General features: G+C 36.5%; 2 protein-coding genes and 1 long non-coding RNA gene across 8 annotated transcripts; 1 reads left to right on the top strand and 2 right to left on the bottom strand.

The window, feature by feature from the left end:
* Positions 1-24: 24 nt before the first annotated feature.
* Positions 25-16,759, bottom strand: LOC127952756 (GATOR complex protein NPRL3). 6 transcript variants are annotated; one of them, XM_052551479.1, is made up of 15 exons: positions 16,475-16,759; positions 16,146-16,358; positions 10,964-11,033; positions 9,422-9,460; positions 8,393-8,525; positions 7,099-7,173; positions 5,038-5,191; positions 4,854-4,935; positions 3,661-3,798; positions 3,282-3,438; positions 2,304-2,410; positions 2,039-2,168; positions 1,299-1,488; positions 995-1,187; positions 25-408 (listed from the first exon to the last, which is right to left on the bottom strand). In XM_052551479.1, exons 5-15 carry the CDS (start codon positions 8,477-8,479, stop codon positions 243-245), a joined length of 1,479 nt encoding a protein of 492 aa, XP_052407439.1. In that variant the 5' UTR covers positions 8,480-8,525; positions 9,422-9,460; positions 10,964-11,033; positions 16,146-16,358; positions 16,475-16,759; the 3' UTR covers positions 25-242. The 6 variants fall into 6 exon arrangements, with proteins under 6 accessions (XP_052407439.1, XP_052407459.1, XP_052407432.1 ...); XM_052551499.1 differs by lacking the exons at positions 16,146-16,358; positions 16,475-16,759 and adding exons at positions 10,757-10,817; positions 11,204-11,255; XM_052551472.1 differs by lacking the exon at positions 9,422-9,460.
* A 296-nt stretch (positions 16,760-17,055) lies between these two features.
* On the top strand, positions 17,056-18,360 carry LOC127952923 (uncharacterized). The gene is made up of 2 exons (XR_008153073.1): positions 17,056-17,670; positions 17,759-18,360. It is a non-coding gene; the product is annotated as an uncharacterized LOC127952923 (long non-coding RNA).
* Positions 18,361-23,853: 5,493 nt separating this feature from the next.
* Positions 23,854-24,707, bottom strand: LOC127952872 (hemoglobin subunit beta). The gene is made up of 3 exons (XM_052551731.1): positions 24,539-24,707; positions 24,214-24,436; positions 23,854-24,092 (listed from the first exon to the last, which is right to left on the bottom strand). The coding sequence occupies exons 1-3, from the start codon at positions 24,628-24,630 to the stop codon at positions 23,961-23,963; spliced, it is 447 nt and encodes a 148-aa protein (XP_052407691.1). The 5' UTR covers positions 24,631-24,707; the 3' UTR covers positions 23,854-23,960.
* Positions 24,708-25,322: the final 615 nt, after the last annotated feature.

The following is a 25,322-nucleotide window of genomic DNA, read 5'->3' as shown; positions in this document are numbered from 1 at the left end:
CCAGTGGATGAATAATACATCACAACCCCTGAATTGTTTATTAAAATAAACCACAAGGTAAAATCATGACAACATAAAAATCTTTGGTCAATACATCTATATACAGTAGGTTATGCAAGGCTCACTTCATAATCCACTTATGAAACAGAGCATGTATGAATGCATTTCACTCGTGAATTAGGTTTTTTAAGCCACTGATGATAAGCAAACACTCTCTATTGAATGCATGCTTGATGATCTGTTTAGTCAGGTGGAGATTGAAACAGAGAGATGATGGGGTCCTCGTGGTTGGTTATCACCAAGACACTACGAAACTTATCTAATAAAGTTTTCAGCTGCGAGCGACGCATGTTCTCATTGTACATGATCTCTTCCAGGTGATGATGGCCTCTGAAATAATGCAGCAGCCTGAAGAAAGACGAGAAAACACTAGTTTACATGCACCAAAATAATCAGTTTATAATTGGACTGACAGCTCAATCTGACTGAAAAGCCTTCATCTAAACACCTCAATCGCTCTGACAGAGCTTTAGCCTGAATTATATTTTTACTGAATTTTGAAGGGGTGATGTAAATCTAAAATGAAAAAATTAGCATGTAAATGCTTGAATCTGACCATTTTCTCAGTCAGATTCAAAGCTACCTTGTGCACATGCAAATGCTCATTATGAGTATATGTACATAATTGTTTCATTTTATGAATGTGCCTATGCTTATTTTCATTAGCTCCAGTAACATTATTTTTGCAGTGACTTTCTAAAGGTTTTCTGAATGCGGCAACATAAGTATATATTCAGAACATATGTAAAGCATATATATAAAATTGTGATTCTGATTGAAACATTTAGGCTTCATATAAACAGAACATTTAAAATCTATAATAGTACTAAATTCATTCTAATTCATGAAAAGCAGTTCATGTAATCATATCTACTGCTCTGTACAAAACTACCTTTGAGATTGGAAAAATGTGCTATAGAAGACACTCTGTCACCTGGCAAACAAGCGTAGGTCCTCGGGGTTCTGTGCTGCTGGGACACGGAGGATGGCCTGCCGCTCATGTTCAGTCAGGCTGGCCAGAAGAGTTTCTGTCATTCTTTTATTGAGAGGAGAGTCTCCTCCAGTCTGGAGCTCAGCGCTCGAGTTATCCATACTGGGACTCGTGAGGGTCATGTCATCGCTACTTGCTGCAGAGGGAAAATGAGAGAAACTACTGGGACTTTATTTGATCATTGGAGTATATTTCCACTTATGTGTGTGTGTTTATGTGTGGAGTTGGAGCTTGCTGGGTTACATACTGGGAGAGCCGAAACTCAGGGCGCTGGGCGTGCTCAGACTCCGGCCTGTAACGCGTGTGACTAGGGGTAGCTCCTCCTCCCGCAGACCAGGCTCCTCCTCAATAGGCGGGACCAGCAGACAAACATACGTATGTAGCTGAAACAGCAGCCGGTGCTGGAGCATCCAGACCACCATCTGAATGAGCTGGGCCTGCTCAGATACACACACACATGATGGTGTAGTTGCAGCATCTACAAGCAGGGGTGAACTGACAATGCTAATCACACAAATCCTGAGTTCTTGACCCCTTACAGAGATTAAATCAGATCCAAATGAAGAAATGCTTTACTTTCCAGCAAATATTTGCTAACATCTGAAACAAGTCCAACACTACTCTAATTTCCCCTTTCACATACACTTGTTGCATATTGCCACCTAGTGGCAGTTGCTCAGAACTTCGATCCATTCAGAAGCATCCATTACTCTGTTAATTCACATAGTAAAATAATGAATGTATGAATATAACCACTCAAAACAAATGATCAGCAATATGTCTGAAGAAAAAAAAAGGTTTTCTAAGACTATTCAACTCAAATAATTAGAAAATGATTATTTCATTCATAATTATTCAGAATATTTACAGAAATGTAAAATTGTATAATTCGGATTAGAATGCATCACATCTGGTCACCTGAGACCGCACATGGCTTCCTGTCTGCTGTTTGTCAGAAATAGTGAAAAGGCCACTTTAGACTCTTACCTCATGCACTGGGGCATCTAGTGGATTCCTGAACTCAGACAGAGACACAGGAAGTGAGAATTTAGCTAACATGGAGGGCAGGTCATGGCCTGGAAATTGGAGGGCAAACTGCTCAGCCAAAGGAGAATAGCTGGAGGAGAGAGACATGAAATCATGATTTATGTTCTCACTGAGATTTTTGAAAGAATTACAGATTTTAAAGCGTGTACAACAGAAAATGCAAACCAACTTAGAGCTTTTTTTTTTCTCTAAACCACATACTTACATGCAGATGTTTGCATGGGGAGAGAGCATATACACGTTGTTCTCACAGAGAGGATAGATAATGATGGCTTTACCCCAGTATACCAGATGTGCAGCTATCTGGAAGACCTGAGGAAAGCAATGGAACATTTTAGGTCACTGGTTTTCAACCACTAGAGGAACTGAGAAAACATTCAAGGGGACTGATGAAACAAATGAGAAAATAAGGTTTAAAATAAGGGAAAACAACAAAAAAAATACAGCTATTTCCTTCCTTAATTTAACTTCTAAACAATAGTATTTTTCTTTAAAAGAACCAAGATTCCCACATTTGTAAAAAACACAAAAAAATATATATATATTTTTAAACTCCATATATATTATTTCTCAGTCATGTGAATGAATAATTTTTATAACACTATGTGCATTTTTGCTATGATTTACATTATCATGTAGAAATTGTAAAAATCTATATCATTAATTGTAATCCACCATGCATGACATGTAAATTCAGCCATTAAAAGTAAATTCTATTAATTCATTAAAATTAACAAGCAAACAAACAAATACAAATCAAAAGAGTGGGAACATTGAAGAAAGGTTAAAACTTCTGAAATCCTGAAATTTAATTTTTAAAAAACAAAGAGTGCCAGGCCTTTGAATATTGTTGTGAACTATACAGGGCCTCGGAGTCATTTAGGTTGAGAATCACTGTTTTAGATTAAAAATAGTTAAGCTCTAGCCATGGCATAATGTTTTTACAACAGTGGTTTTTTAGTGTAGTCTGTCCACTAGGGGGCAGTATAAGACTAGCTATAACAAAAGCAACTGCTGTAACTTAAAGTAAAACTTCAGGGTGCTCCCTTATCCTGTGGGTGTCAGCACAGCATTAGATTTCTGCCAAAACTACGTTTTGTCAAACCAGTGAACTATTTCCATGTGTCAAACATTAAGGGAGGACAAGGCTGATAAAAGTGCACAGTGCTATCTCGTCTTGGACCTGTAGGAGAGCCAGGTCAGCATCTTGAGCCAGCTGCTGCAGGTTCTTCACGGCTGAGCAGGTCTTGATGAGCCGGACCAGAGCAGGAGAGCAGTCCAGTGGGAGCTGAGCCAGTAAGGCCTTCTCGTTGTCCAGGAGCAGCAGTGCGTGATAGGGCCTGCAGGGGACACAGCATCACAACACTACTTACAGTTCAAATTACACTCTGGTCTTATTAGCAAGTGCACTTGACAATGCAAGATCGTTTAAAAATACTGCTTGTCTTAACACACTTTCAAAAGTATATATATATAAAAGTTTTAATGTTTAATGTTTTCCAGAAAATAACTGGAAGCAACTAGCTTGCTGAAATGCAACATGATGAGGGCATGTGACTCACCGAATGGCCTTTAGGCTGCACTCAAGAGCTTCTGGTGGGATGTGTTTCCCTCCTACACGATGGATTTTATGTGGCAGACAGAAACTGACCTCAAGCCAGTTATTAATGTGAAGCCGAACCACTCCAGTTGTGCAGAGACTGAAAACAATACCAATAACATAATTACAAAAATGAGGAAAGCTGTTCTTTTAGTGCAGAATATGTTAATATTTAAAGAACTCCACACAAACTCAATCATTATTAACACCTACTGGTGCTTTTAGTTAATATTTAAAGTATAATGTAATTTTTTTTTTGAATAACCGTGTAACATTTAAAAATATTTTTCAAACATTACTCTCTTAGCATTATTTCTGCAATCGCAACTGCAGTGTAAATACATTTAAATATACATTTCATTTGATTGGTACCGCTCTATAGTCTCATAATTCTAATATAATTTATAGATTAATTGTAAGAATTTAACATAAAAGATGATGAATCTAATAAAATTAAGAAAAAAGTAAAAATGCCACTGGAAATCAATTAAGGTGGCAAATATGGACTACTCCTGGTTGGTTGTATTTAAATGTATTGCCATATCAGCTTCATTGACTATTACATGGCAGGTACAAAATAAACATCCAACAACATAATATCAAATAAAATATAATAGAAACAAACATTTTATCGAATTCAAGTTTTTCTGGGTCCATAAGTCCTTAAAAGTCTTCCTGATAAACAATGCTGTCTCCTAACATTATAAATTGGACAGACCAAAAATATGTTTATACAAAAGTTAGTGCTACAGTATTCACTGATTTTTAATACTGACTAGTGAAAAAGTAGATTTCTGTTGCCGCTGTGAGCTAACCACCACACAGAATATGAAGAATATAAAAAATGTTTTGGGACTCAGCTGTCCACGACTGGCCTAAACCAGCCAAGGACAAAAACACACTCCCAAAAAACCATAATTATCATCTAATTATTGTTATTGACAAAATCCCAGAATATATTAAGACATAATTTTTGTAAAAACATCACTCACCCCTAACAAAACGATTAGATCAATTATAGCCCTAACTAACCTATCCCTCACTCCTAACCATAACCAACCCCTATGAGGGGAATCTGTTGTGTTGTTGTCAAAGCCTCTAACCCAGGCTGACAAGAGTGCTTGGTTAAATGACGTACAACATAAACCGACTCACCTGTCATAGGCCTCGGTTAGGTCTCTTGCTAATTTGCACTTGGGAAGGATCTGGCGAAACGGTGACTGTGGGGTGCCGTTCGCTATAATGAAAGGTGAACAGCTTGGTGAAAATCATGTAACACCTTCAGTATTTCTATTAGCAGGACAAACACTGCACACTTCTAGGGAACGAGATGTCTCACTCTCAGTCATGGTGGTGACCTCGTCCTGCACAGCCAGCATGAGCTTGGCCTCTCTGGTGAGGTACTGACACCTGCGCTCCTCGTGCTGCAGGGCGATGGCAATGCGACGAGACAGGTTATGCATACAGTTGATGACTGAGGCGTCTGCGTTGGCCTGCAGAAGGCAGAAAATCAAGATGAAAGATGGATATTGTTCAGTTGATGTCAGTGACGTGATGCACATTTTTGCTATTATCTATTAATTCATTACACAACATTAAAATGCAATAATTGATTACACCTTTTCTCTGATGAGCATGTTTTTAATTTGTATTTAAATTCATTTCGATATAGATTTTGAAATAGACCTGGAAAATAAATAGATGCATTAAAAAAAAAAAGGTAGTGTGGCATAATTATGATTATTTCTTAGAAGAAATATTCTAATAAAATATTTTTGTGTGATTATTTATATTTCAAACTATTTTGTTCAAATCAAAATCATGTGGTTTAACAGTCATATATATTCATGGTGTGAGTCATTAAATGTAATCTTCAAAACCAACATATTAGTAGTACATTTCTAAGCAATTAGCGTGTATTGTACATTTTAGATCATTTTTCCCTTTCCTGGACTCATTGTCATTGACCATAATAATTACAGGTACAGCTCTGGCAAAAAGCTGACTTTGTTGCTCTTTGTTTTTGTTTCTAACTTTTTTTTCACAAATACCTTTCACACAGCAAATGTTTTTTTTTTTCAGATACAGGACCAACGTGCATGTCTAAAGCACCATAGTTACATGATTAAACACAAAATGAATCTTTATTAAACACATCAAAGAACAATTATAAACTGAAGGTTATATAATCTAATTATAATGTATAATCTATTTATATATCTTATATTTTATATATATAATAAGGTATTACGTTAAACCGAAAAGTTATTAAACAGTTCACCGAAATACATGACGTGTGTCATATTAATTTGATCATTGGGTCATGGATGTGACACTTTTTTTTTGTCTATATTAATTTGTTAAAAAATACATTACACTTGCATTAACTTGTGACTTGAATAAACCTCTTCTGTGATAAACACATTCTGTATTAAAATAATTTTGATATCGTAGAGGGAGCATTAAGTACAACCCAACCAAAAACACAACCTTTTAGCAACCTAATATTTTATAGAATATTTTGATTCAAATGTGCACATATGGTAAATTTGCAGTTTAATGGTAAGCACAGTGACGGAGGGAGTGTACCAGGAAAGGGAGTGGGCATGCTGGTGAACTGATATGAGCGTGAGTCTGCATTTTGTGCAGCTGGAGCTCTGACTCAGCACTCTGCCGTGTCGAGTCATGGTTGCACAGGGGTGGGTCTGATCGTGTGCAGTCTGATTGTGCGGAGTCCCGCCTCCCTGTCACTCAGTCTGATAGACAGCACACTGGAGGCTTATCACAGCCCACACCCTTTCTGAGAAAACTACACTCTTGACCTCACAGTTTTACAAACAGCTGATTCGTTGATTCAGTTCCATACATTTTATTTCAAAATAACAAATAATCAAACCATGGTTAAAGCAACTGATCAAAGTCTCCAGATCGCAATAAAATGTACACATTTCTAATGTATTAACTGCTAAATGTACAGTACATTTTGCAGTTTATACATTAGAAATGAGTACATTTTATTGCAATATGTAGCAAATATCAAACTATGATCAAACCAAATGATAAGTCTTCAGATACTCTACATTTGCACCCCAATTTAGAACAAAATAACTGTTTTATACAGTATAACTTACTGAAAAGCAAACTCATGTTTTACTGGAATTTTATGTTTTATTTAAAATACTTTGAATTTGGTATGATATTTTATAGATTTAATGTCATGATTAAAATCACAAATTTTAAGTGTATCTTATTATTTTTGTTGACCACTGTATCTCAAATAGTGGTGTGCAAATATTTGTTCACTTTAATTCATGATAGTTTATTATTTTAATTTTTTTTCTTTTACATATGTATTAATGGATTTGTGTTCATTAAGAGTTGAAATATACAGTTTTCTTACCCTTAATGCAAAAACGACACTGAACAGGATCATGGTGGGCAGTTCTCTTTTGGGGGAGGGGTCAGTTTTGGAGACCTGGTGAAAGCAACATTGTTAATAAATAGAATAAATAGAATTAGATTAAGCCCTTATTATTATTATTAAGCATGTATTTCAAGAAATATTAATGTGTTGATACTCTTAAAGCAAAGATAAATAATACTCTGCTTCTGCTTTCTTTTAATGTTATATCATAACAGTGCATTACTTAATGGTTGCATAAAGAGTAATGAAGTTCAGATTATTAAAAGAAGTACAGCCTTATAAGACACTACATAGTATTTATTGTTGAGAAATAAATGTTAAATGTGAAATACATTATTTTTTAAGTCTATGTAGATTACACTTTCATTGTGGAGGTTAGTATAACAGATCATGATGCAGCATACATAACAGACAAAGTGCTCTTTTAATAATCTGAATCAATACTAAATTTACGTGTAGCTTGACTTTATGTGTTATATATCTGAGATGGTAAATAATGTTACATTTTCATTCAACAAATGCAGAGTATTATTTCTTGGTAAAGAGGACTAACATATTTTCTCTCCAACAGAAGGTGGAGCTCTTAGCCTGTGATGATAGTCACCTTTGCATTGGCAATATATAATCATACATACATCACACAGAGTCTCCTGATGACTAAACATTGCAGAGGTTTATGGAAAGAATAAATGGTCACCAAAATACAGTTCAAAATAATTTCCTTCACCCTCAGACTGTGACCTAACAGCAACATTCAAAAGTCATTTGCAGTCAGTAAGCTTTTATTGCTATTATTATTATTATTATTTTAAAGAAAAAATACTTTTATTTAGCAATTATGTGTTACATTGAGCAAAGGTGCCAGTAAAGACCGTTATAACAGTAACCTGTTTTTTAGAACTTTCCATCAGATTTTGTTTTCCAGAAAAATATGAAGCAGCTCAACTTTTTTTAACATTGATAATAATAAGACATTTTTATTAAGCAGCAAATCAGCATGTTAGAATGATTTCTGAAGGATCATGTGACACTGAAGACTGGAGGAATGATGCTGAAAATTCAGCTTTGCATCATGGGAATAAATTACAAAGTCGTTTTAAATCATAATACTACTTCAGAATATCATTGTATTACTGTTTTGGTCAAATAAATGCAGTTTTTCAAAAACATTTCAGAATCTTACGGACCACAAAACTTTTGAATGGTATCATATGTATATCAGACACATCCTGGCCGGACATCTTTCATTTAAACATTTGGCATGTCTCACCTGAACAGTATGTGGAGGCTGCAGTAAGGTTGGATGTCCGACGAAGCGCACATTGTCTATTTTTAGTTCAAACTTCTTGCCGCACATATCAGACTTGGTGGCCAAGATGGTGGCAAGAATACTATCAGAAAACCTTTTAAGGGAAATAAACAAACAAACAAACAAACAAAAAAGGCATAACTGACAGTGAACACAGAAGAGGTGAAACTAAAATCAGTTAATTACAGTGGTGGGTCTGATTGGCTTTCAAGATCTAATTTACTCAGCACTGAGAATTATACGCTCTATTATTTCTATGGGATTCACAAGGGACGGGACATTGGGGAAATTATTTGGTAAAGCCTCTGGACTTTTTGTTTTCTGATCTAAATATACCAATAACCTCTATGAGTTGAGAATGTGTGGTGATTAGATCTATCTGGCAGAGTGAGGATGAACCTGTCCTGTATCTATTTCACCCATTCAGACAAGGCTTTTTAGAGAGAAGCAAACCCAAGAAAGCCCATGGTCCAAAAGTCAGTGGTCTGATTTAATCTCTTTCAGTGGTGAAATTACTTTGTGAGGGGAAAAGGTTAAAGGAAAACGGGTCTTTAAATGTGATGAGTTTAGGAATATTGCAGTAATGCAGGCCCGTCACCTGTACAGCATTTGATTGAATGATATTTCTTGATTGCAAAATTAACCCAGGCAATTTATTATTGTGGATTACTGAATTTCAAAGAATGTAACAATTATAATATTGCAACTTTTTCAAATGGGTTACTCTAGATTAGATTAAAGGTGATATCGTGATCTTAGATTACATAATAAATAACACACAATTACTCATAGTTTCCCAGATTACATTTTCCATTTCATATATGCGTTTCTGTGAATATATATATATATATATATATATATATATATATATATATATATATATATATATATATTACACACACACATCACAAATTATCAGGGAGAAAAGGTGAACAAAGATGGGGTGCTCTGAAGAAAGGAGAGGTGGTTCAGAATGGTGTTTAATCTTACCCTGCTACCAACTGTTCATCAGTTAGTGGAGTTTGTTCTCTGAAATGGGAATGGGGCCATAAAAAAGAAAGAAAGAAAGAAAGAAAGAAAAAACAAAACAAGAACAAACAAAAAGGGAAAATGCAGCAGACAAGTTGCCAGGATGCATGACATAAGGGTGCAAAAACAAACCAAATTTTTAGGATTGGTCAAAAAGGACAGCACATTTATTTTCTTTTTAGGTTTTTAAATGTGGCGTCAATGTTAAATTGTGATATTTGTCATATCTTTCTCTTTTTTTGGCCAAAAAAAAAAAAGTAAGTTCATATATATATATATATATATATATATGAACTTACATTTTTTTTTTTTTTTCGCTATGCAGGTGATTTTTTTTATGATTTATAATTTAGCCTATACTAGTAGTGGTAGTAGTGATAATATCTCAAATACACATTAAATTTACAATGTAGTAGTAAACTTTTAACTAAGTTCTTTTCTGGATCAGGCCATAAATATATTGTGTTTCTTGAATAGTTCATCCAAAAATTCACCCCCAGGCCATCAAAATGTAGACTAGTTTGTTTTTCTCCATCAAAACAGATTTAAAGAAATTAAGCATCACATCAATTTCTTATCAATGGATCCTCCAGGTGCCTACCAAAATGAGTTCACACAACTGATAAAAAACCATCACAATAATTCAGACGTTATACACACAAGTCCAGTCCATTCAATAACATGCTGTGAAATGAAAAGCTGCATGTTCGTGATAAACAAATACATCAATTTTTTTTTTTTACTTTAAACCGTTGCCTCTGGCTAAAAGTCCATAATAACACTTCCTCCAGTCAAAAAATACATCTCCTGTTCTCCACTCACATCAAAGAATTTTTCATTTGTGCTTATTTCTCTCCTGATTAAAAAAAGGAATATTTATCTGGGAAAAAAAATATATCATGAATACAATACTGAAAGCAATGATTTAAAGTTACAAAAACCCTCAATGATGGGTTTGATCATTAAAAAATGGGTTTCACTTCACAAGACATAGACAAGACAAGACATAAACTGATGGACTGGAGTCATGTGGATTACTTGTGGATTATTGTGATTTTTTTTATCAGCGGATTTATTCGGACGGCACACATTCACTGTAGAGGATCCATAGCTGAGCAAGTGATGCGACGGATTTCTCTAGAACTGTTCTGATGAAGAAACGAACTCATCTACATCTCAGGTGACCTGAGAGTGATTACAATTTCATTTCTATGTGATCAATTCCTTTGAGCACTCACAAATGACCCAGCATAACATCCAGACAACAATCAAAAATTGTCCAAAACAAAAACATACAGCACAATAATGAACTAATGGTGAAACTCGCGATCTCCTGACATCATGCCAGCATGGATTACTGCATGCAAAAAAAAAAAAATAATGCTGACGACAACAGAATGCACAGAAAACACAACTCTAGTATCATTTACATCAACAACATTCATCGTAGTAAAGAAACTTTCAAGGAATAATAAACCCTTAACTCCTGTCTTTGCATAATACCTTGAATCGCCATCCTGGTCCTCTACAGAGTCACTTGAGGTGTTCAGCACATATGGACTCCGCTGTTTTGCTTTGATGGAAGAAAATACACATCTTGAAAAGGACAATTCTTTGTGTATATTGCATGTGTAAAGTGGTAGTGGACTTTTTGCAATGTATCAATTACAAGGAACCTTTGGAGTGGCAGTGTCAGGTTGATACAGAATTACAGACAGAAGAAGAGGAAGCAGGAACACTCACATGTTGCTGATGAAGTGTTTTCACACACCCTCTGAAACGGGTATCGAAAGAGTAGTTTATTTCCTCTGCTGCCAGAGCTAACTAGTATAACACTTATGGGACTTGTTTTTTCTCCATTTGGCTGCAGGCTGGATTCGGTCTGTTTCTGCATCAGCTTCACATCTGGATTTAACTCTACAGACCACTGCTTGTACATACTGATGCGTTTTCTTAGGTATATATAATGTCAAGCGAATTCAGTTTGCAGCTGGACAGGTGTGGACAACTGAAGGGTTGCACTGCTTGAGAATTTACCAGAACGAAACACCTGGTGCATTTGTTGAACTGTATCTCAAATAACATTGGGAGGAAATGAACTAAACGAATTTGAGAGATATAAGTAGCATAACAAGTTATGTTAGCCTGCTCGCTAGCCAAAACCAAAACACTAAAGCAAAACAGTTACTGGTATCAATCACAAGATAATAAATCAAAATAATTTATCCACCAGTCACCTTCTGGCGCCATGTGAATATTTGCAACTAATATGACGGTTAAGATTAGCAACGGAAGATTCGTAAATAAAAGTCATCCCTTACTGACACACACACAGCATTACAACCAGCTCAGTGTTTGGTGTGTTACACTATTAGCGCCGTGGAAATACAAATGACTAGATCCAAAGGTTCCGCGTATATCCTATCGAACAAAAATGAATGAACGAACGAATGAATGAATGAATGAATGAATGAATAAACCACACATTAAGTTAAATTCAAGTTTTAAACAAAGTTTTAAACATATTTTTAATAAACTTAATACAAATACTTATTCGCTTTGTCCCAGGTTCTGAGAAAATAAACATAATTTGGTTATATATTGTCTCTTTTTATTTAATTTCCCCATTAATCATGATTTAACTGTTTTATCTCGCTTACTTCATAGGCCTGCTAAAATGTTTACACAAATATGAAAAACAGCAGATATGCTAAAAAAAATATATAGAGAGAGAGGAGAGCAGAGTATTATTCACAAACAATAAATTGTGTTCTGTTACTGATTGATTCCAAATTACATGAAAGAATTTGTATTTAGTAACGTTATCTGTTACATTACACATTTTAGGTAAAATATATGTCAGACTATTTTTTTGATTACTTTTGACCCAACTTGTTTATCACATTGATTTAAATAGGATAACCTTGCCATACTGATATAAACATACAGACAGAAAAAAATATGTTTTATTAAATTAATTCAAGGTTTCCCACACTTGGGTTCATGAGGGAACTGCAGGGGGTTCATGATTTTAATGAAAAGTTAGTAATTAATTGCATCATAAAATTTGCAATTAAAATGAACTATTTTAAAATAGCAATTAAAATAAAACACTTACTAAATTGTTTAATATTTTATTTGTTTATCTGCATGCCATGTGAACATTAACCAAAGTTAGAGAACTGTAAACATGCAAATGTGATAGTTAATAATTAAAATATGTACTATGTATATGTACTTTAAGTAAATATATCAGGTGAAAGAGATTTGGCTGACAAAAAAAAAACGTTTGGGAATCCGTGCATTAAATGTAATAAAGAAATAACTTGAATTTGCATTTTTATGTGCTTGTAAGACAAAAACCTTCCAACGACACAGTATATGGTTAAATAACTACTGAGTGATAATTCAAATACAAGTTAATTTGTGATTATCGGTATTTGATGCAATGTTATCATTTAAATGTTAGTTCAGTTCTGTTTGTGTTTCCTTTGCCCGGTCTCATCAGTGTTACCCTGTGTTTGGATTATCTTTGTGTTTGATTAAAGACTTTCGAAAACTTAATCTTCATCTTTTTGCATGTGTTTACAGCAGAGTATGAGAGAAGACTGCACCCTAAAGTGAAAGTATAACAGCATTTTTTTTTTTTTTGAGTGTGAGTTTTTGCTTTTTTCTGACATCATGGACCTCCCTGAAATACACCTCCTGCACCATGAGAAAGGAGATCGTTCCCTTGAGTCAAGGATCACATGGATGAATTCCTGTGTCTCGCTGATCCACCTTCACAGATGACGGCTTATTCTTTTTCCTGCATGCCGGCCTGAATACTGCCACATGAGCGCAGTTGTCTGGGCAGGGTCCTCGAGGAAGCTTAACCACCTATTTGGAATGGGTGCTGAGCTCTTGTTGTGGATCTTTCTTCACCTTCGACCTCACAGATGATGATACCACTCCCAACCCAATGCCCAGTCATTCACCACCCCACTGCGAGGAGCGAAAGCCTGAGGCTGTGAAGTCAGAACCAAAACCAGAAACAGAATTCATTGTGATCCGTTAGTCTCTTTGTTTCACCTCCTTTCAGTGGGGTTCCATCTCAGACCTGCTGGGAGTCTTCATCTCCTGGACCTGAGGAGCCTGTGGATCTGGATCATCCTAGGATGTCTCAACTCCACCTTGTCCCGGCAACCAGACACCTGCACCTGCACTCCTCCCACCCTCAATTCCGGTGTGGGCCATCGGCCATTCAGCCTCTCCAGGCTCCCTCAATTAGTCGGCTACACATGGGTCAGAGATCGCCATGGCTCCGCTGCATCATGGCTCCGTCACAACCACATGGATCTTCAGCGTCACTCCACCCCCCTTTGCTCTCTGTCTGCACAGTCGGCTCCACCTCCATCTCCGTCATTGCCTCCAGTTGTGCCCATGGTGGCGTGTGTTCCCATCATGCCTTGACTCCTTCCTCCAGAGATGCTGCCATGGAGTGCATTCCTGGCTGTGGCCTGGGTTTCCATTCGCCCTCTACTGCTCAAGGATCCTCCCTGGTCATCCCCCAACCCCCTAACCCCCCCCCCCCCCCCCCCCGCACCGCCCTGGATATTGTTTGTCATCCTCCTCCCAGTTGCCTTTTTCCACATCCCTTTACCTCATTCTCCTCCTCATCACAGCACAAGAACACACCTCCCGGGAAGGGGCATATTGTCACACATCACATGGACTTTTATTTCAGTTTACACCGTTATGGAGCATTTACATCAGTGTGCGGACAATACGTTTGTATATTTGTTCATTTGATTTAGTCATTATGTTTAGGCATGTGTGTCTCATTATCATTTGTATTTAAGTTTGGTTCTGTTTCAGTCTAGTCGTCCGGTGTCATCAGTTCTTGGGTGTGTTGTCTGCTACTCAGTTCTTCTTCATTACTTCCTTATTGTGTGGACTCTAAATATTACCCATTTGACTTCATCTTCATCTTCCATACAACCACCCGTGTGACACTACCCAGTTATATAATTTTTAATAAATAAATATTACTTATTAGGATAACAAAATCACAAGTTACTAAAACTATCAACAAAGCAATGATAAAACAGTGTAATTACAGCTAGAAAACATAGGTTAAATAGTTTTACTGAGTTTTATTAAAACCTGTTTTAATTTCTACATGTTTGAATTGTGTACCAATAAAGAATGGACTTATTTCCCCTTTTTATTTTCTGAACTATATTTTCTTGTAGAAATTGTATTTGTTTTCTGTTACTTTTACTCCACAACAGTCCTGCTGATTTTAATGTCACCTTCTCACAGTTGAAAAACATTGACAAAGACTTGGTGGTACAGCTTGCTATTCCTCTCTTCTCAATGTAAATTAGTTGTTCAATGCAAAAAGATAGGAACAAGCTCACAATATGTATATAAAACATAAAAAAGATGGACTCACTGAACCAGAATTATTACAACTAACAAATCTAAATTAAAGGAGAGGGACACATAAGTTCTAGTTGCCAAATATCTCACACTATGTCATTGACTGAGGTACCAGAACCCTCCTAATGTAGGCTAACAATGTCTTCACATATCTGCATGACCCACCTTGCATTAAAGAGCCTGGGACCTGCAGAGGCATACCACTATTCTGTAGCATTTCAAAACCGAATCTTGTCGGACACTATAGGTTCCCCAAGTCTGCTTATGAACTTGAGAACAAATATGATCTTTCTGATGAGTGTTTTAAGAGTAGGCTGGCTGACTTTGAGTGTAATAAAATATCACTACATAACCACTGCTAATGCTGAACATGATGGCAACTGAAATAGTCTGTTGCCAACAGAAATAGTGTCTCTGGATTTAAATCTAGAATGTTCTTTACGTGAACACACCTGCTTGAATAAAGTCCAGAGGGCAAATTTACATTTTATTAAAATATTTATTATATATAAAAAATTCAACACACTTAGTTCTACATGAAGCAATATAAACAAAGGTGTCTGTTCTCTTTCGTTCTTGCTGTTTGGTTGGGAAACGTTTAAACGGCGTGGAGGTATCTAGCCCTTTTATGTTGTCTGACTAAAAACTATTCATACTTTGAAATATTATTATTACAGTATTTAAAAGTCGTAGACTGCCTTAAAAATAATTAACACACTGGTAAAACCGGCTTATACTGATTTTCTCATCCTCCGAATTATACTAAAAATAAATAATTCAGAACAGGATAAGAATACAATTCTATTTTAAATTAGACAGAAATATTTTTTCTACAACAACAACCGTAGTGTTTACATCAGCAAAACCACCATAGCCTGCAAACTCAATAATAATAATAATAATAATAATAACATAATTTAGTTTCTAATTCCAGAGTAATTAAGAGGTGCAAAGACATTTTTTTTTTCCTTTTAAACTTAAAATGTTATTTTCTGTTCTGTGTTTCTTTTTCAAAACTGCGTCACGGCATTTGCTGCTGTATCAATGCAGAAGCATCCGTTTCGATAACACGGATCAGCACAGCCCTATTTAAAGCCGTATTCCACGTGCCCCATTTATACTTTGAGCACCTGCCCCTCCAAAGGTCTCTGTACGACCCTGAAAATGTGCATTTGTAAGGCAAGTCATATCTGTATAACTGAGGTGTTATGATGTCCTTATTAATTAGCTCAAACTTAGAAAATAAAGAAGCAGCATGTACCCTGAACTTATCTAGATCGACGTTGAGTTTGCCGCAGTGGAGCTGGCTGAGTTGAGAGTAAATGCCTTTGATGTTATCCAAGTTCTTCACGGCTTTGTTCGACGCATTTAGCACTGCTCTGCCATGCTCTCACACCTTGGGATTGCAGCTGCACTGGATAGGTTTCCAAAGGCACCGAAATACCGCTGAGTCAATGGATAAACAATCAGCACCCTGTCATATTAAACAATGAAAGTACATAAATCCAAAGTCTACCCAAAATACATCACTGAATGAACAACCCGGCATATAGACCAATATCATCTTTACAAACTTTCAAATGACCTTACCAGAGCCTGTGGTCCGATTTCATCAACGTTAATTTTACCCCAGACACTCGCAATAGGCTACTGTGCTCAGAATCTGACCACTCCAACATTGTGATTATCTCTGTTCTTGTTCAACAAGCGTGAATGCTGAACATAGATAGATGCTCGGGGAGTTTTTATTTATACTCGCACCCTCTGCTCCCACTCTGGCGCCGAGACTGATTGGCTGTGGGTTGTTCATATTTGGACCCGAAACGAGCTAATGCTACATTTTGATTAGAAACTGCAAAGTTAGATCCTATGTCAGCAATATATTCCAAACATCACAAAATAAGTAGGCTATGGATTTATTCATCAAAATCACGAAAGTGGATGCTTGCCCCGAGAAAAAATGAACAGCTTAATCGGTGGCAACATATAGATGAAAAGCTCGAGTTATATCTAACGTTAAATTAACCAAAACGAACGCATCTAGATAATTGAAGTTTTTAATTTGAGCGTGTGCCAACTCTTTTTGCTTTATCTGGACATTCAGACCCGCTCCTCCCATTTCATAATGTTCTTAATTCGGTAAACTTTGATAATGTCCTGTCATTTTTGAGTTGCTCCACCCTTTAGGTGCCATTTGGTGTCCCCGAATGACCCCAAAGCATCTTTTAGCCAACATGCAAAGACAGTGGAGGGAATTATATCTTACTGTTATTAAAAAAAAAAAAAAAAGAAAAAGAAAGAAAATTAATTATAGTATATTAGTATAATTACATCACATTATTCAGTGAACAGACGAATGGATTCGTAGCACTGATCTATAATATAGCCATATATAGATCAGTGATTCTTAGGCATTTTGCCTTCTTCATTTAAAAATAAATAAAATAAACAAATATAAGAAAATTAATTAATAATAAAGAAATAAATATATACCATTCAATATTTTTGATCAAATAATGAATGATTAAATCAACTGACTAAATCGCCTAAGGTTAATTGTTGTCTGATGAAGTTTGAGAGGTGGAGCTGGTGACATGTTGGGTGTGGCAGCTCCTCGCGTTATAAAAAGACCCCTTATCCTACACCTAAAACTCTGCTCTTGTAATAACAAGGTGGAAAGGAACAGAAAATGAGTTTGACAGCTAAGGATAAAGCCTTGGTCAAGGCCTTCTGGTGTAAAGTCGCCATAAGAAGTCTGATGCCAAAGGCCAAGAAGCTCTGGGAAGGTAAGAGCTCTATCTTTAAATTTGACTTCAAATACCACTAACCAAAAACTATATAAATAATACCAGCGTATTCTTCTGTTTCCCACAGAACACTTGCTGTCTACTCTCAGACTAATATATTCTTCAGTGGTCTGACTCTCTCAGCTCACCCCAGGTGAAGAAACAAATGTGATGAGAGCCATCCCTGATGCTGTGGGCAAAATGGATGAACTTATTGGTGGACTGAGCTCCTTGAGTCATCTCCATGACACCGGTTCGCCTAGATCCTGAAAACTTTAAGGTGAGAGTCTTGCTAATGTGCTGTTTATGCAGTTTTAATCCTTTTACCTGAGTAGACCTTCATTTAAGGTATTGAGCTATAGGCTACACCCAAATCAGGGTATGGAGAACTTTAAATCGAAATCAGACATACAAGATGTGAAATAAAATGTAAATTGTTAATTTCATTTACTAGTTTATTTTTCTAGATTTTGTCCCATAACATCCTCGTGACTCTTGCAGTTAAATGACTTCACCGCAGAAGTGCATGTGGCCGTGGACAAGTTCCTTGTGGCTCTGTCTGCAGCCCTCGCTGATAAATACAGACAAGCTCACCATTCCGAGGCTTCTCGTTTATCTGCAAACAGAGGCACTTCAAGTAATAAAGCTAAAATATCAGATGCAATTAATAAAATCTATAACAATCAAAAAGTCTGTTCCTCATGTTTTCTGGTCGATATGAACCAAATCAGTTGCAGGGACAAACCTTTTAACCAAATCTTTTACATTCTATTAATTTTCTTTTTATTATGGCTTCTCGGAGGTAATCTGCCTATTCTCTTATTTAATCTTAAAGCACCTTGAAAACAGTATCCATGGGTTTTACTGGAGACAAAAATAATGTGATCAACGATCAACAGAAATAACCATTCTTGAGTTTAGCAGTGGTTAAATCGATGTCAAAAATTGATCATCTATGCCATTTAATCTCTTTTAAATACCATTGTTTAGTTCCAACTCAAAAACTTCTACTTAAAACTACAAAACTCAGTTGCTCAGTGCTCACATCATGCTGATGTGAACTTAAGGCCATTTATAGGCTCATTAAGAGTGATACAGAATTCAAGTTTTGACTTTTAGCCCCTTTTTGTGTTGTCATATTTAATGCTTCTGTCTGCAAATATAATTAAATGTCTTTGAATTGTAATTTAGACATTTGCCTTTTTTTATTATTGATGTATATATATATATATATATATATATATGTGTGTGTGTGTGTGTGTGTGTGTGTGTGTGTGTGTTACATAAGAGTTCATTTGCAAAAACCGATAAAAAAAGAACAGATTGCTGTGCATTATTCTGTTACTGAGTGGAAAAGGAAATAAGTTTCCTCAGATTAAAAAAGTTGCTCACACTTAAGCTATATGTGACAAATAAATATATAAATAAATAAATAGCAAGAGAAAATAACGTTTTTCATATTGAAAACCAGTAACCATTGTAAAGTTAAATTTGTGTTTAAATTTAAGAATGAAATAATTTACCTGTTGAGAGTGTGTTGAGGAGTAGTTGGATGACTGAGCTCCACAGAATCAGTAGCTCTGGGCTGAGTCTCCCAAAACCTTCTTAACTCTACGTTGTTTTTAAGTAATGCCTTGAGTTGTACCCATTGATCATAGAACATATATAGATCAGTGGTTGTACCTGATTTTGTAAAAGTTCCACACAAGTTCGTTGCGTTCTAACAGGAAATAGGTCTTTATTTAAAATCAACACTTTTATAAAAAAAACACCTCTTTCTCACATAAAGCAGAATGAATAATCGATCCTCGAGTCATTGATATTAACAAATTCAGCACCACTGCCATGGACAGCACCTGGTAACATATATATCGCACATAACAAGGTATATCTTAAGCAGCCTCCTAAAGTATAGTTCGGGAAACACATGTATACTCTATTTAATTAAGACATAGCTTGTCGTCCTAGCGTGATAAGAGACAAAATTATGGGAAAACACAGCTCATGTCGATCCGTGTGTGGATCCGTGCACACTATAATGGCTAATATTGCCCACAGTCCATTGCACTTTGACAAACAATTAGGTTGAGAACTACAAACACGAAGAAAAAGCATTAAAAAACCTACAAACATGGTGGATGCGCGCGACCTACGGCTAAAGGAGAGCGGTTTGAGTTTGAGTTAAAATTAACCTGGTAAAAATAAATATATATTTATTTAATGTTATGTGTTATATTTCGTATCCAACAGTAATTGAAACATTTATACATGAGGTTCCATTTGTGCCAAACTTCCGTTTGTTCGTTAACTTTTAAATGCGTCATTATGCAGAAAATTTGAGCAGAGTTCTCTGCATGAAGAACCACGGCTCGCAGATCGACGTGTTACTTTTCTCTCCTTTATGTTGAGAAAGCTAAATGAAATTAAATGTGGGGGATGCTAACTGTTGACAAGATAATTGACAGGCCAGTTTACAGTGTGACAGGGTGCATGTAACTATGCGACAGAGCATCTGTTAAAGGGATAGTTCACCCCCCCCCCCCCAAAAAAAAAAAATTAAAGGCGCAGTTTGTAAAGCTTAGCGGCATCTAGCTGTGAGGTTCCTAACAGCAACCAATGGCTTAGTCCCCCCTCACCCCTCCCTTTAGAGAAGCTATGGTGGCCAACACAGGTAAAGATGTCATGGCTTAAGACAGCAGAGAGAAATGAGATTTCTTTACAAAGGTAATTCAAGGAATTATAATTGGTTAAATATTAAATAAATCGATAGTATTGCGAATGCTAATGTACTTGTTCATCACTGTGTCCGTGTTTTAATCGGAAGAACAACAAAGTGATGAAACACACTCTGTAGAGCAGTTTGTCCATTTAGGGCTACTGTAGAAACATAGTGGCGACTTCCATGCAAGGGGACCCATGGTGTATGTAGATAGAACTCAATCTAGACACACCTGAGCGCATCCTCTTGTGCTCAGCAGCAGGTGTGAGGTGTCTTCTTCTTCTTGCTTTATGGCTGATTGCAGACTCATAAGCATTACTGCCACCTCTCTCTCAAATGGATCATTGACACTATCTACAGTCTCAATTATGAGTGTCAGTGGTCCACTTGAGAGATAGGTGGCGGTAGTTCACACTCAGTTCTTTTTTTTTTTTTTTTTTTTTTTACTCTCACTTCTCTTTAGATGCAATCTCTGTCATAGATGTAATCACAGAGACAAAGGACAGAAGCTCCAATTGGACTGTCTCAACACATTTGAGATATAGATACAACAAATCACCAAGTTTTTATTTACAGAGAACAAAGAAATAACAAAAAGGGTATTAACTTCAGAAGGGGGCAAGGCCAAAATAACAAACATAAATTATGTTGTTATTATATTATATTGTTATTATATTCACTGTTTTAGAGAAGAGTGCAATTGAATATGCTAATATTAAGTGGATTTTCATGAAAAATAAATCAGAACTGAAAACAAACACTGGTTTAAAAAAAATTGTCCAAACAGCCATGCTATTAGAGCATTTATTGTTTTATCTTTCATCATTTACATCTATTTTTGCATTTGATGTTGATTGTTGTTACTTAATATTGCCATCATACCAACTGAGAATTTATTGAAATTATTTTAAATCCAGTTGAGGTATCTATCTGACATGTTATGACATAACATTTATGTTTTATATAAAGTCTTTAGGGCAGTAAGCTATGATGTTTTTAAATAAATTGCTTGCAAACCTTGCAAAGGTTATGTATAAATCATCCAAGCACCAAAATCCTGGCCATTTCTACAGTCTAAATTTCATTAACATTGCTAAATATTATTAAAAAATAATAGTGGGCCATGGTTCTCAACCAGAAAAGGATGGCATGTCCCTTTCATGTTGGTGAGGCGCTCCTGCCTCAAGTGGAGGAGTATCTTGGGGTCTTGTCCACGAGTGAGGGAAGGATGGAGTGGGAGATTGACAGGCGGATAGGTGCAGCTTCTGCAGTGATGTGGTCGATGTACCTGTCTGTCGTGGTGAAGAAGGAGCTGAGCTACGTTCCTACTCTCACCTGTGGTCATGAGCTGTGGGTCATGACCAAAAGGACAAGATCCCGGATACAGGCGGCCGAAATGAGCTTTCTCTGCAGGGTGGCTGGGCGCTCCCTTAGAGATAGGGTGAGGAGCTCTGCCACTCGGGAGGATCTCAGAGTAGAGCCACTGCTCCTCCACATCGAGAGGAGCCAGCTGAGGTGGCTTGGGCATCTGTTTTCCGGATGCCTCCTGGACGCCTTCCTGGGAAGGGGTTTTAGGCACGTACCACCGGGAGGAGGCCCCGGAGAAGATCGAGGACACGCTGGAGGGACTATGTCTCTCGGCTGGCCTGGGAACTCCTCGGTGAGAGGAGAGACACGTTTTAAGTGCGCGCACTCTCTACGGGCGAGAGCAGAAAGGAAATCGCGTGGGAGCGGAGAGATTCGCGCAATGATGCGCTCTGGACATTTGTAATTAAAATAATGCCATGATAATAAAGTCTTTCCAAGTCACAGGGCTCTTATTATTATAATTGCAGCTTCTGCCATGATAGCCAGTTTTATTAGTGCACACTGCACATATAGGCCTAAACTGTGCTGTAACTGCCATCTTTCATTTAGCCCAAATATTCGCTGTATCGCTGCTATAGTTTGACCAAACTCCCCACCATAATCATTCCCTATATAAGACTCCTGAAGCCTTTACTGTCTTAAGGTTTGTCAGCTGATGTAGGCCTTCTCTGGATAAAAATGTAAAAACTAACATCCATCAGTCGAATGACAAGTTTTATTCTTGGTAAACACATCAGTTAATTGCTGGGTGTATTTTTTATTTTTCGAGTGTAGCCTACATTTTGACTGCAGTCGTATGTGCCTTTTTATTTCGACAGAGCTGGACAATACGGAGACTACAAAAAGCAAAATAACTGTCACTGTATTAAAAATTAGATGCAATAAAACTAAAACACAAAGGATGCGGAGCAAATTGAAAGTAACTCGAGGTTCAGAGTTAAATTTATAGCTAAATTTGAGATCCTTTAAAAACGTTTATGGCAAAATGGCTCAATAGAGTTTAATATGTAACTTGGAATGATGTTTATATTATTTTATAAGAGTCAAAAGGCACAAAAACAGCATATTGTTCAAGGATTGCAACTAATGTTTATTATTAAAATAAATTGTGTTTTTTTATATTTGCAATTCAATTTGCAAAAACAAAGAAACTGAATGAAACAATTATATTTATAAAAATAACAGTGCACGCTTATTTTGAAGCTATACAGCTGCTGGAGGTTGTGATAAATTTAATTTCTTTTATCAATGAATTCAAGCGGTTAACACCCACAGTCTGCACATCTATCATAACTGTCTCTGAAAGGTTTTCATTTGGAAACAAGTTGCTGACTCATTAAGTCAAGTCGAAAACTTACAAAAAGTTAAGAACCCAGCGAAAGCATGTTGCATATCAGGATTAATTCCCTAAATTGTCATCAAGAACATGTTTCTTTTTAAGAGTTTGATTTTGGTCATACTTCTGGTCTTGCGTTTCTCAATGACGATCTTGGCGCTCAAGAGCTTTTTCTACGAGTCGTAGACGTTCTTTAATATCGTTTGTAATTGTTTCACGTGGGTTTCCCAAAAATGCGCTAAAAAAACACAATCGCACATAGCCCCGCTTTAAGTGCTAGGAGTCGCTATCCGTTTGTCAAGTGTTGAAATCTCAATTTATAGAATGGCCTGTAATTGTAGTAGGCTACACGCTCGTTTATAATATAATATAATATAATATAATATAATATAATATAATATAATATAATATAATATAATATAATATAATATAATATAATATAATATAATATAAGAAACAAGCAATAAAGTGTACAATAAAGTACAATCAAATGTTTTAATTATGATCACATTGCACTTGAATAAATGTAAAGGTGTAATCTGCGGAATGATAATTCTGTCTTTACGATACACGTAGGGATTCACGATTAGAGCACTCGTAGATCTACGAAGATTTTCAAGTACTACTTAAATTATGATGGTTTTGGGATACGCAAGTCTAAGATGATTCATGTGATCTTTTTAATATCAATTTAAGATTTTGAGAAGTGCAGCCCTGGCCAATGCTTTCTATGAATAAATGGAAGCAAACAACATTAAAGTGCTTTTAACATTATTTTATTGATCTTATTTTATAAGAGTTAGATCTTTGTGTGAACAGCTCCCGCAATCTTCTGCAATACAGCTGGTGTTCATTGGTGATGAGACTCTAGTGGTACTGTCTGCACAGGGCGGAAACGACGACAGACAGAAACTTCTGCCAGGCCTCCTGGACGTCAGCATTGAAGCCAGAGGGGCCGAACTTCATGGCAGCGCACACGGTGATGCAGTCAGCCAAAAGCTGTAAAACATGAGATCCATTTAGTGGGTGTTTTTCGATCAAGTTGATTTAACATAATATGAGCACAATCGTTTTCTATATTTACAACCCGCAAATATTAGTTTTATTTTCTCAAACCTACCCTGAAGTTGTCGGGATCCACATGCAGTTTCTCAGAGTGCATCACACTGAGTGGCGCATAGGTGGCCTTGATGTTATCCATGTTCTTGATGGCTCTCTCCAGACCACCCATCACAGTCCTGCCGTGAGCTGCCACCTTGGGGTTACCCATGATCGCAGCGGGGCTTGACAGGTTCCCAAAGGAGGCGAAATATCTCTGAGTCCAGGGATACACGATCAGACACCTTAAATAGACAGAATCATGAAGAACAGCATTAAATAAACTGCGCAGCTGACATCATCTAACACGAAGAATGTGTCTATTAAAGAATGTGATGCAATGATACCTGGCCAGGGCCTGAGGTCCGAGTTCGTCGGGATTGAGCTTTCCCCACAGGCCAATGATGGCACTACGCTCAGCATCTGTCCACTCAACCATGTCTACGTTTCAAGGTGTCCTTAGGTACTTGCTTAAGTCCAGTAGGAATCACTAGTAGAAATTCAGAAACCGGAGTTTAATTTATTGACTTGATGTGTCTCCGCCCAATAAAAGATGCAAATTCTAATTGGATAATTTCTCTGAGCAGATGACGCACATGTCTGGACATCACTGATCGGACCCCGTCCAAAAATGTTGTTTTGTGAGAAGTCTTAACTCCTTAACTGTCACATAGACGTGAAAGTGCATTATCCAAAATTTAATGTATATAATTCATGAACAAAAACATTTTGATGTACCATTTCCATGGCAATCCAATGTCTAATTTTAAAATGGGTTTCAAAGGATACATTTTTTGACATTTTAAATTTTCAATTGATATATAATTTCTAAAGTGTCATAGAGAAAAATGCAACTAAGAATACTTTCTGTGAGAGAAGTCAGAACTCCTGTAATGATAGATTTTTTAGGTGCGTTCTTGTCATAAATTAATATATTACTTTTCCTACATAATTTTTAACAAACAAAAAATGTTTAACATATCTATTTAGGAGTCTTATAACTTTCCAACAGTATAAAGTTTGTAATGATTAGATTAGGATATAATTGAAAAATAGGGAGGTAACCAGGCGTCCCACAGAGGAAACGGGTGACAGGTTAATAAAACATAAACAGTTTTTTTTTCTGCCAAT

The sequence above is a fragment of the Carassius gibelio genome, chromosome A3 (genome assembly GCF_023724105.1).
Source record: "Carassius gibelio isolate Cgi1373 ecotype wild population from Czech Republic chromosome A3, carGib1.2-hapl.c, whole genome shotgun sequence".
NCBI lineage: Eukaryota > Metazoa > Chordata > Actinopteri > Cypriniformes > Cyprinidae > Carassius > Carassius gibelio.
Note: the sequence above shows the minus strand (reverse complement) of the source record. Positions and strands in the feature narration are given on the sequence as shown.